Raw genomic sequence first — 12,680 nt, 5'->3', positions numbered from 1 at the left:
ATTGCCATCAGAATTCAAAATAGACACAGTAAAGTGATTCTCCCGGGAATGTGTTCAGGGACCAATTGCTTCTGCTCCACTGGAATCCCTGAGGAGGAAGAATTCTCACCTCCCCCTTTCTTACCAACTGTCGGGCGCCAACTGCTCCTTTCCTGTGTCAACGGCCTCAAACATTTCCCAGGTGCCAATATTTGATCTCCAGGAGAAACCATGTGGTAACTGCCTAACGATCATTGGGGAAAAGTGAACCGGGGTCTGGACGAGGGCACCGGGAGATAGAGGTCTGGGGAGATTTCCCGAGAACCGCCGGTGGCCAGAAGGGCTGGGGGAGAGCTGGTTGGATGACCCCAAACGCCCTGGACCCTAGATGGTTGGGGATCTGCAGTGCACCTGGCGTCCGGTTCAACTTCTCTCGGCGATTGGGAAGAGCACGCTCCCTGCCTGTTAGCCCACGCCAGGCTTTGGACTACATTTCCCAGACGGCCTCGCTCTCCGGCTTTGCCGTCGTACTAGACTAGGGCGTGTTAGGGAAGAGAAACCACGGTCGGTGGGCACCGCGGGAGTATCACCATACGTGGTTGCCCCGCCGCAGCTGCTGCCCCGCAAGATGATTGGGGTCCTGCTCCTGCTTCTCCTCCTCCCCCTTCTCTTGTACATCGCTGCACCCCAAATCAGGTCTGTGCAAATGTAATGCCTTCTCTTGAGAAGTCTTTGTGGGGGAGGGCGGTATTAATCCTGAATGATTAATCTGTACTTCAACAGAAGGAAAAGGAAACGTCCACGTGGACCGGGTTAGGTTGGTCGGAGGAGGTCCGGCTGCTCTAGATGCAGGGAGGGTGCTACCATCGGACCCCCAAGCCATGGGAAGGGACTGCAGACCAGAGCTCCCTGCTTTGTTTCTCCCGGTCCCCTTTCCCATGTAAGTAGCCCTTGCTTCCGACTCCAGCGAACCCCGAATGCCAGGCTATCTCAAAACACTTAAGTTTACAGCTTTGGGGGCTTCAGACCCCAAAATAAGGTGTGAACTTCAAGACTGTTTTCCCCGTAGCTCCCATGCCTTGAACCAACTCTGTTCAGCCTCTTGCTTCCAGCCTTTCAAGTACAATGGAGCGATTCAACTATCTGCTTTCTGAAACTGGCTCTTGACGGGAGTCGTGACATCTGCATCTCCATTGCTTGCTCCCTGGTTACCGTTAGATTCGCCGTGCCTCTCTGGGCGATGTTATAAAGGAGGGAAAATGATGACCCTGAGCCCTGTCCTGCTTTTGGAGCAGAATTATTGGGATCGGGGGCGAGCCCTGGGATTTCGGGGTGGGGCGGAGAGGGTAGTGGTCTCCCAATCAGGTGGTAAGTCAGTCAATGGCTGGCTGAGCGCCCCGAGGGAATCGGCAGTGAGCTAGAAAACAGGCAGCCCGCCGATTGGTTGTGAGTAAATCACCAGTGGTGACGGTGAACCAGAAACCGAAAGGACACAGAGGGGCGGGGTAGGGTGGTGCGTGTCGCTGGATGCTGGGATAGTCTGGATGCTGGGATAGTCACCGTCCCAATAGAACTGGGAGGCGCGCTAGATTACACCGTCATTTCTTACCCAGTTCACCTCTTCTTACCCCGTGCCCCCCCCGTGCCTCTCACCCAGTTGTATTTTTCTCTCCTCTGAACACTCGGTGCTCCCACCCCCAGGCACACTCCGTGCCTGTACTCAGAAGAAAACGACTGTTTTTTAAAATCTTTCCACCACAAGATCCTCTTATCTACATAGAATCTCACTGAAAAGTTGAGCCTGAAATGAAAACAGTGCTCGTTATCTCAGCGAGATTTGTCTGAGGAAGATAATACCCCAAGAGCCTTGTTCCTAACCACCTAGTTCTGTCATGGGAGCTAGGCCAGAGCTGGTCTTTCCCAGTTGATTGTCCTCTTCATTCCTGCTTAAGCTGAATGGAGGTCCTGAGACATTGTCCCTCCTGGAGCTGAAGGGATGTGGAAAACTAGCAGAGGGGGCTTATTCTTATCCGCCTGGTTGCACTAAGTGGATAGCTTGAGTGGCTAGGAGTGTGTGTGGCTTGCAATTCCAAGTTCAATGAAAAAGGCTGAAATGCCCTTTAAAGTGCATCTCCTAGTCAACAGATTCTTTTAACATGAGTTTCAAGACTGGCAGAGAAGAGAAGAGAATGATCTGAGGCCTGCTAACTCCCGTTTGTGTATTCATTCTTCTCAAAAAGGATAGTATAGTGCTTCAGAACAAGGACTCTAGTTAAATCAGAACTTGAATCTCAGCTCTCTTTTGTACTTATTTATGTTTTCTTGGTCTTATTTTTAATAGTGTGTGTGGTTTTTTTACTGTTTCTTTTGTCCCAGATTGACAAGCTTTCATAATTTTAACTTTTTATGTTGGCTTAGCTATTTATCAAGGCCATAAAGGTGCCAATTAGTGATATAAACCGATTGGCATAAGTGGGCCAGTTCATTCTTCTTCCAGACTGAGTCCTGTGATTTCCTGAGCCTATGAAAGAGCTCAGACCAAAGTCAGATCCCTAGCTAATCAAATATTCATCCACTTCTTACATGGTAGGGAGTAGCTCTAAGTAATTATTGCCTTTGAAATAGCCTCACTTTTATTCTTAAAAAAAAAAAGATTTTATTTATCTTTAGAGAGGGAGAGAAACAGCAGTGTGTGGTTGCCTCTTGCACGCCCCCAACTGGGGACCTGGCCCACTACCCAGGCACGGGGTCCTGACGGGGAGGGGAATTGAACCGGCGCCCCTTTGGTTCACAGGCCAGCACTCAATCCACTGAGCCACACCTGCCAGGGCCTCACTTTTATTCTTGAGCGAGAACAGAAAACTTTCGTTTTCTTGCTTCCAGCCTTCTTTAAACCTATGAAAGAACAGCAGTGGAAAGAAGCAAAGCAAACCCCATCCTTGGGGCCTGAAGGCACAGGGGGTTTCAGGGCCCTCTGGCTGAAACAAGGAAAATGAAGAACTGATGAGCTCTCCTCTGTCTGCAGGAAAATGCTCTCCAGCGGGGTGTGTGCGTCAACTGTTCAGCTTCCCGGGAAGGTGGCCGTGGTCACTGGAGCCAACACAGGCATCGGGAAGGAGACAGCCAAAGAGCTGGCTCAAAGAGGCAAGTTTATCCACTTCTGACTCCCTCCTGCTGCTGCCATTTTACCTCCCAGGATGATGACGATTCTCATTTACTTCCTCCAATCCTAAAATTCAAGAGCGTTCCAAGTGTCCGGCAGATTTGCTGGTCTGAATCCAGCACAATGCTTCATATATAATGGACACTTAATGAATGTTACTGATTTATTTTTCTTTCCTAAAGTACTCATCATATACCTCTGTTGAGAAGTAGGGGTAAAAAAAATAAAAGAGGAGAAAATAACATTCAGCAGCAGTATCAGAGCTATAATACCCACTCCAAAGCAGAGCTGACGATTTGTCTCTTATATGTTGATTGACAGGGGCCCGTGTGTATATAGCTTGCCGCGATGTGCAAAAGGGGGAGTTGGTGGCCAGAGAGATCCAGACCGTGACAGGGAACCAACAGGTTTTGGTGCGGAAACTAGACTTGGCTGATACTCAGTCTATTCGAGCCTTTGCTAAGGGCTTCCTGGAAGGTGAGTATAGAACCCAAGACTGTGTTGTGGGTCTTGTGATCGATGTGGCAGATTTGGCTAAAAGGAAAAGATTGCTCTCCCTTTCTAATATGTAGAAATGTTATGTCAGATATAACCAAAAGCTTTTGATTCACAGTTGAACTCATTAGTAACAAAGGGGAATCCTGAACAGGTAGCAATAAAAATGAACTCAAAAAGTCATAGCTGTACATAAAAACTAAAGCCAAAAATCCCACAGGAGTTTCAGAGCTCAATACGAGTTTTAGGGTGTGGAAATGAGGCCTCGGGTCCTTGAGAGCTGGGGAGTGGTGTCTGAGGCTCCACATAAGGTTGGGATTCACAAAAGGCCGTCTGGCCCATGGTTCAGGAGATCAAAAAAGCCCAGGCCACCAGTTGAGAGACATGACAAAGAAGCTTATCATCTGTTCAGAACACAGATGAACAAAGAATCATCCACAAGAAATCAGAACCTCAATCTGGCATCGTCTATGGGGGACAAGGTAGAAGTCACACCTCCAAATAGTGCAAGAATCTTAAGCTGAGAAATCAACATAAAGCCCAGTAGTAACATATGAAAAACAAATCCAAGAGCCTTCTGTAGGCATATCCTCTTAGAACCCAGGGAGCCAGGCCTCCCAAGAAAAACAACATCCACCAATATGAGCACCTAGTCAGAAATTACTAACCACGTGAGAAAATGAACTGTGAGGGAAAGTTGGCAGATGCAACAAAGAAGTGAACCCAGTATTTCTTTTGGGGCCTGACTCTCAGTGGTGGGGGTGCATAGAAAATGTCATTTTTTCTTGCTTTGGAATCTTCCCATTCAGCTGGGAAGTCTTTCTGTTGGGAAAGGCGGATGGAACACTTCCCAGAAGCAGTCCTTACCAGTAGCTCCTGGATTGGAAGGACTGAAAAGGCCATTTGATAGTGTAAGATGGAATTTGGGCATGTAGTAAAAGTATGCAGGAGTTCCCTAAAGTCTTAGAGTGAAAACAATACAAAATAAGTATAAAGGGAACATGGAGGAAAGATTGAAGTCCCGCATCTCCATTTCCAGAATCTGGGTGTGAGGCAGATTTCTAAGATGTAGCAGCCACGGTTCTGTCTCCTCTTCCCTGCAGAGGAAAAGCATCTCCACATTTTGATCAACAACGCAGGAGTGATGATGTGTCCCTACTCCAAGACAGCAGATGGCTTCGAGATGCACATAGGAGTCAACCACTTGGGTAAGAAATCTGGTCTCATCGCAGAAGCTATAGGGAACCTAAAGCTCTCCTTGGAAAACTTAGGGACCAGACTGAGTCTTCTTTGTGGTGTGATTGGACCTCTGGGCCAAATAGACCATAAGTAAACAATATGTATCATCATCCTGCCTGATAGCACAGGGATAAATTTGAGGCCCACTTGGTTCCGCCTACTTTTTCATCTGTGATTCAGATTCAGTTTACCTTGGGGAATTTTGAACAGCCTAATCATATTGGCGGTGGTGTTGCTTTCTTTGGAGTGGTGCTTGTGGCCAGCATCAGATGGAGGCTGCCTGCTCTTGAAGCGTGATAATAACCAAAGTTGGAAAGAGACAGGACATCATGTTCATATTCACATAATCCAGATATACCTCACAGAAGGGCGTCTTGTGTCTTTGACTCTTTCTGTCTCCCTAAACCTGTGCTGAACTTGTTCTGCAGGTGATAATGAATGAATGAGGCAAAAAGCCTTATTCCTGAGTTCTCTGCTTCCCATAGCAGAGTCCTGCTCACTTCACCCCTGCCTGGTTCCTGAACTCAGTTAATTCTGTCTTTTCTTACAGGGCACTTCCTCTTGACCCATCTGCTGCTAGAGAAGCTGAAGGAATCAGCCCCATCAAGGGTAGTGAACGTGTCTTCCCTAGCACATCACCTTGGAAGGATCCATTTCCATAACCTTCATGGCGACAAATTCTACAATGCAGGTCTGGCCTACTGTCATAGCAAGTTAGCCAACATTCTCTTCACCAAGGAGCTGGCCCGGAGGCTAGAAGGTAGGCTTAGAAGAAATGAGCGTGGGCACAGGAGTCAGGGAAGTAGCTAAAAAACCACAGAAATAGCAACTGTTTTCTGGAGCCTGTCCTCTGGACAGCACCTGCTTCCATGACTGCGTCTGGGTATAGTTTGGAAAAGCAGCCCACAGCGGACCTTGGAGGTGACTCCCAGGGGGCAGGAAATGCTGACTGAGTCCGAAGGCTTGGTTTTCCCACTTACTAGCTGTGTGACCTGCGGTAGGTTACTTAACTTTTCAGGACTGACTTCCTCATGTGGAAAATGGGACTGCTTTGCAGATTGTTGTCATAATTAGCTCAGGCTTTGTGAGCTAGCCAAAGTTTTTTACTCACAGTGAAACCAAGTGGAAGGGAGGGACCTGAACTGGCATGAAATGCAGTTATTAGGATAAAACAAAAGCTGGAATGGGGCCGGAGGGGCAGGGTGTCTCCCTAACAGCAAAGGGTCCGATATGAGGGAAATGTATGCTTGAGGAGGGCAATCTTCAGTCACAAATAAACAGAGTTCCTTTGCACCATTCACTCTGGATTTCCAGTAAAGACAAAGGAAATCCAGACTGGGTAGTTGCAGTTGCCCAGGAGTTGAAGTGTGCAGAATTCAGGCTTAAGGAATCAGACACAGATGCCCTATTGTTAGACCAGGATCATCAAACCATCCAGACTGCTGAGATGAGGCGGAAGGAAGCTGGTGGTCAGCTCAGTTCATAGGTCCAGTCTCTGCCCAGGACATGACATTCTCTATTGGCTCTATCCAAAGAGTTGGTCAGGGAGATAGCGTGGCCTGGAGGTGGGGAAATGGGCTCAGGGTCAGAATAAAGCAGAGGCTGCACGAGTGAAGAAGACTGATAGATAGATGTGAGGATTAGTGGGAAATGGCTGTGGCGCAATGAAAGAAACCTAGGCGTTTCAGAAGAGTCCTTCATTCAACCATTCAATAGACAGGTTTTCAGTGCCCATGCTATTCTCTGCACTGGATTCAGGGCTTGGGGTCAGGGTGGTGCACAAGGCAGGTGCAGTCCTGTCCTTGATTTGCTTTAGATCCAATGGGGGAGAGATAATTAACAAGTACTTACACAACCGTCACAGGTAAAATCAGCCTAATAATACATGAATAATTTTCACTGTAGAAGTTCAAATAATGTGGAAGTATATAGAGTTAAATGTGAAAAAAACCCTTATTCCCCTCTCTCCCCCTCTTACTTTTCTCTCCTCGAGAAACCACGGCCAACAACTTTTAAGGTACACCTTTCCAGTTATCTTGGGCATTTACATAGTACATATTATCATATATAAGGAACTGAAATTCCAATTTGTAATATCTTGGAGATCTTTCTGCATGTACATAGAGGTTTACCCCACCCCTTTTGTTGGCTGCATAGTGTTTCATAGTATAGATGTGCCTTAGTTTATCAATTCATTTCCTTAACAACCTCTAGGTTGTTTCTTTGTTATTGTTGTTGTGTAATTATAATTGTGTAAATGCTATAAAGGGGAAGTACAAGGACCTGTAACAGATTTGCAGGGGGCCTTACTCAGTCTGAGGGACCAGGGTAGACTTTTCTGGGGAAGTGAGTCGCAAGCCCAGCCTTTGCAGGGTGATTAGAAATCAGACGGGTTATAGCGTGGGGCAGGCGAGGAGGCTGAGGAACATTACAGGGAGAGAGGAGCCAATGCATGAAATGTTGGGCTCAGTCTGAGAAACAGAGAGGAAGCTGTTGTGGTTGGAACTGAGGATATAAAATATGGGTCATGTAGAGTAGAGGTCGAGTTGAAAATAATACAAGTCCACAGTCCTTTATCTGCAACTTGTAAAATCTACAAAGGCCTAAAAATTCATTTTTTTAAATAAGCTCGACACCAAAACACACTGGGCTACAAAACCTCACCTGTAATAGGGAGAGTAGGTAATAAACAGCATATGGGTATGTATTATATTACCTTTATAATACAGAAGAAAGTTGGAAACATTTCTGGCCCCCAGGTTTCCAGTGAAGAAATGGGGACCTGAAATAACATATGAATCAATGCCATTTCTAAATGTATAAACACCCCAGACAATATTCTAAGCTCTTTTACATATGAACTCATTTAATCCTCAGAACAATCCTGTGAGGTGCAGCTATTATTATCCCCACTTTACAGATGAGGAAACTGAGTCACAACATCCAGAGCTTGCCCAAGGTCACACAGTTAATGAGTGGCAGAGACCAGATTTGAAACGGGGCAGTGTTTATTCAGTCCTCTGCTCTTTTTGGCCATTCAGCAACATTAAGTCCTGCCTTTCCCTCTCTCTGTGGCACCCGCCCCATCAGGCTCTGGCGTTTCGACATACTCTGTACACCCTGGCACAGTCAAGTCTGAACTGACTCGGCACTCATCGTTCATGCAATGGATATGGCGGCTTTTCTCCTTCTTCATCAAAACCCCTCAGGAGGGAGCCCAGACCAGCTTGTATTGTGCTTTAACAGAAGGTCTTGAGGTTCTAAGTGGGAACCATTTCAGGTATGAATGTATTTGTTGTTGAAGATGGGATTTTATTGCCTAAAGGAAATAATTTGGATTTGTTTGATATACGGTGTCCTTTTTTAAAAAGCACGTTGCCTCCCTGGCTGGTGTGGCTCAGTGGATTGAGCACCAGCCTATGAACTGAAGGGTTGCTGGTTCGATTCCCAGTTGGGGCACATGCCCGGATTGCAGGCCAGGTCTCCAGTAGGGGGCACACAAGAGTCAACCATACACTGATGTTTCTCTCCCTCTCTCCCACTCTCCCCCTCTGTCTAAAAATAAATAACTTTTTTTAAAAAATAAAAAGTGCATTGCCTAACATAGCTTTTGCTCTTTAACTCTAGACTTTTTACCTTTTAATAGGAGAATTTGACCCATTCACATTTTTTGTGTGGTAACTGCTAGGTTTGGCTTTATTCATGTCATCTTTTCTACTGATGATTACACTTTCTGGTTGTTTCTTTTATTCCTGTATTTCGTTATGTCAATTCAGTTTTCTTTGTTCCTTTTTGGACTTCTAATTCTATTTTTTTATATTAAAAAGATTTTGAACCTGTATTTCTCTACTGTCTTCGGGACTGAAATAGTATCAGTGGACTGAAGACTTTTAAAGCTTTTTATTATGGATAATATTGAATATGTGTAGTAGTAGACAAAATAGCATGTTAAATCCCCACATACCCATAATTCAGCCCCCACAACCATTAACTCATGGCCAGACGTACCCCTTCCCATATTTTTTTCAACTCATATTATTTTGAAAAAAATCCCAGGTGTCACATAAGATCACATTCTTAACAGGTTTCCATCTCTACCTTCAAGATTGTGTGGAAATGACCCAAAATTTTAAAGAATGGACTATACATAAAATAAAAGTAGAAAAAGACATAATACGGTCTGCGCTTTACAAAAGCATCCCGGGTGACTTTGTTTACGGAGTGAATAAGTACCCCAGGTGAGAGATAAATCCTGATTTAGGGTAATGACAAGTGGAATGAAAAGAATGGCTAGGTGAAAAGGCAGAATTTTTACCACTTGTTGACCAACTGAGTGAGGGAATTGGGGAAGATTTGGTGACTTGGGTGGAAGCCTGCGCCACAAGGAGGTCGGTGGTGACATTGACTGAGACAGCATACGTGGGGAGTCTTACCATGCTGATTAAAACCCCACTGTGAATGTCAGCACCGTGGCTGTGCGTGTGGCTTAACCACACGCAAGTAGCTCTTACTGTAGTATCTGAATAATTTTTACAGCACGTCATAGCTTACCAGGCACTGTCGTGTCCATTGTGTCATTTGCTCTTCACCATAAACTTGAGGGTAGGCATAGTGCAGTGGAGGCTGCAGAGGCCGAGTCATTTGCAAACGCATACAGAGCTTCTGCTCCTCAGTGATGGACTTCTCACTCAGCAATGGCAGCTTGTGCCGGTGAGTTCCCTTAAACAGAAGTACTATACTTATATGGCTTGTTTTTTAAATGCTCTATTTATTTTTAGAGAGGGAGAAAAATATCAATGTGCATGAGAAACATCAATCTGTCGCCTCTCGCACACCCCCAGCCAGGGGCCTGGCTGGCAGCCTGATCATGTGCCCCAACCAGGACTCAAACCTGCAACCCTTTGGTTTGCAGGATGACTCCCACCCACTAAGCCACATCAGTCAGGACGTAAGACTTGTTTTTTAAATGCAAAAATTTCTTTAAGTGGTTTTCCTTAAACTTTCGTGCATTTAAGAACCATCTGGAGAACTGGTTAAAAACAGATTCCTAGGCCTCAACCCTCAAGATTCTGATTCGGTAGGTCTGGGGTGGGCCTGAGAACTGGCATTTCTGACGGGTTTCCAGGTGATGCTCCTGCTGCTGGTGCACAGCCCGCACTTGGAGCGGCACTGTTGTGATGGACACAGTGGGAAGCATTTGCTTCACATTGTTATCCCAGACTTGTCAACTCAGCCTTTTACCTTCAGAATTTGCTTAGAATGTCCAAGAAGCAGTTTTCTTGAAATAGCATAGTTTTTAAAAAGTGCTTTTTATATGATTTCAAAGATTGTGATGATTAAATATATACACACAAAGGGGGAAATTAAGACTAAGTGATATGCATTTACATCAAACAGAGCATTCTGATCAGAGGTGGTCTAGTGAGCTCCATCCTGGAAATTATGCTTTCTCTGGGTAAAGATTGGAGAATGGAGACATAGCATGAACCCGGGGCTGTGAAGTGTCTCAAGGACGTGCCATCCCTGGGTTGGTTTTCTGTCTTATTTCTTATCCCAGGCAGAGAATAGGCTCCATTCTTTCCTTTAATTTTTAAAAAATTTATTGATGTTTGAGAGAGAGGAAGGGGGAGAGAGAGAGAGAGAGAGCCATCGATTTGTTGTTCTACTTACTTATGCATTCATTGGTTCATTGGTTACTTCTCATATGTGCCCTGACCAGACATTGAACCTGCAACTTCGGCGTATGGGGATCATCCTCTAACCAACTGAGCTACCTGACCGAGGCCCAGACTCGGTGCTTAACCCTGTGCTTCACACCTCTCTCTTTCCCTTCCAGTGACTGCCATGTGACATGGGTCTCTGCCCAGGCTCGTAATGAGACAATAGCACGACGGCTCTGGGACGTCAGCTGTGACCTGCTGGGCATCCCTACGGATTGAGAGGTGGTGGCAGTTGGACCCAAGAGAAGTGCGCAGCAGACTACTCTGTACTCCCTGCCAAAATGATTCTCCTTCAGGATGGCCAAAACCTTGGGCACAAAGAGAGCAAACCTTTCAGACTTGCCAACTTGGTATCTGATAAGAGCCCAGCGTACACTGCCAGATTCATCAGAACACCTTGCATTTGTCCAGATTTACTTTGCTCCTGTTATTGCAGTTACTAGAGACCCCGTAGGATAGGTACACCTTCGTGAGTACACCCGCAAGCTCATGTTTTCCTTCTGACGCCTACTACCCCGCAGAACCTAAGCTGTGGCAGGGTTGGTTTGTGGCAGTTTTGTTCACAACGTAGTTCCTCCCAACCAACCAACCCTCACTTCGAGAAGGCCACACCGCAGCCTCTGCCAAACGCCCGGAGTCACAGTGGCTTGGCACAAGAGCAGGGCTTGTCCCTCATCTCCTAGTAAAACCATCATGGTGCCAGCCTCTGGATTCTTTGGGGAAATCTAACTGAATCCGAATCGTGGTACGGCTGTATCTCTGACAGCCTAAAGCTGCTGCTGTCCAGGCCCTTTCCCATGCCTGGGCCCGGGAGAACTTCCTCTTCTAAGGGGCGAGTGGGTTCTAGAGGATGGCAGAAATGAAAATCAAGTTTCAATTCTCATTTTCCTGCTGTTTCTCGGACCCACAAGGAGATAGTGAAAGGAGCCGCTTGAGAGGGTAGGCCTCCTGACTCCCGTTACTGACCTCAGACCCACAGAGGCCCTCCTTTCGGTGCCTTGGTTTCCCTTAGACAACCAGAGGATGGGAAAGGCTCTTGGGTGATGGCTACTGAGTATGTGTGTTCCTGTGAATTTTTGCAGTTGGGAGCATTTTCACAAAACTCGAAATAGCCCTAAGGGAACAACAGTGTTAAACCAGACCCTGATGCAGGTAGATGATCAGAGATGGAGCCAGCTAGTGTCACACAGCCTCTGGTGCAAATGGGTAGAGCTGCAAGGGGAAGCAGATGAGTAGCCAAGAAGCATATGGGTAGCAAGAAGTTCTAAAAAGAGAATAAGCCTGCAAGATAATGAAGGGACTAGTTAAGGATTTTTTTTTTAAAGCTGGAGATGCTAATATCCAGCTATAGAAGAATTAAAGGGGAGCAGCGGAGTTAGCAAGGCTGATTAAGGCACTGTCGTAAGCCCCAACCAAGGTGGCAGAAAAAAAAAAACGCCAAAATGAAAAATACCCCTCGATTTTTTATTCAGCAGCATTAACTTAAGAACTGATACTGGTAGTTACAGTTGATTTAATAATCTTTTAGGGCATTTGCTTGCATTATCTTGACAAGCTTAAAAGGTCTACTTCCTAAAAAATCAAAAAGCTACATTGTATTTGGAGAACTTTTTATCAAAAGAAATGTTGCCAAAGGAAGTCCGAGGAATTGGTAAGGTTCCATCATCTGTTTATAGTATGTCATCCTAATAGAATTTGTGATTTTCTTGGACCAACAATTATATATTCACTTTGGTGGGGGAAAGCGTTATTGGACCACAGTCTTCTCATATTTGTAAATTAATAATTGTTACACTTGTTTTGACCATTGAACTATATATTTGGAAGTGGTTATTTTATGGAAAAATTGCAAAACTTGATAATATGCAGTGGAATAACTGAATTCATATTTTACTTAATCGAACTGTTGATGACAAAATTTTTTTTATTACTTATGTTTTTTTTTTTTAAGTTATTTATTTATTTATTTATTTTTAGCGAGGGGAAGGGAAGGAGAAAGAGAGGAAGAGAAACATCATGTGTGGTTGTCTCTCATGTGGCCCCCTCTAGGGACCTGGCCTGCAACTCAAGCATGTGCCCTGACC

At 45.5% G+C, this 12,680-nt stretch overlaps 1 protein-coding gene across 1 annotated transcript; it reads left to right on the top strand.

Annotated features, from left to right (window-relative positions):
• The first annotated feature begins 515 nt into the window (after positions 1-515).
• RDH11 (retinol dehydrogenase 11) lies at positions 516-12,478 on the top strand. The gene is made up of 7 exons (XM_045822639.1): positions 516-675; positions 3,005-3,123; positions 3,464-3,619; positions 4,741-4,845; positions 5,427-5,636; positions 7,967-8,156; positions 10,713-12,478. The coding sequence occupies exons 1-7, from the start codon at positions 608-610 to the stop codon at positions 10,813-10,815; spliced, it is 951 nt and encodes a 316-aa protein (XP_045678595.1). The 5' UTR covers positions 516-607; the 3' UTR covers positions 10,816-12,478.
• Positions 12,479-12,680: the final 202 nt, after the last annotated feature.

Source organism: Phyllostomus hastatus, unplaced genomic scaffold, assembly GCF_019186645.2.
Source record: "Phyllostomus hastatus isolate PE091 unplaced genomic scaffold, TTU_PhHast_1.1 phas_scaffold_501, whole genome shotgun sequence".
NCBI lineage: Eukaryota > Metazoa > Chordata > Mammalia > Chiroptera > Phyllostomidae > Phyllostomus > Phyllostomus hastatus.
This window is presented reverse-complemented; position numbering and strand designations above follow the sequence as displayed.

Coding starts and splice junctions, on each gene's coding strand:
- RDH11 (XM_045822639.1), top strand. CDS start 608: ATGATTGGGGTCCTGCTCCTGCTTCTCCTCCTCCCCCTTCTCTTGTAC. Junction 4,846..5,426: donor CATAGGAGTCAACCACTTGG/GTAAGAAATCTG, acceptor CTTTTCTTACAG/GGCACTTCCTCTTGACCCAT. Junction 5,637..7,966: donor GCTGGCCCGGAGGCTAGAAG/GTAGGCTTAGAA, acceptor CCGCCCCATCAG/GCTCTGGCGTTTCGACATAC.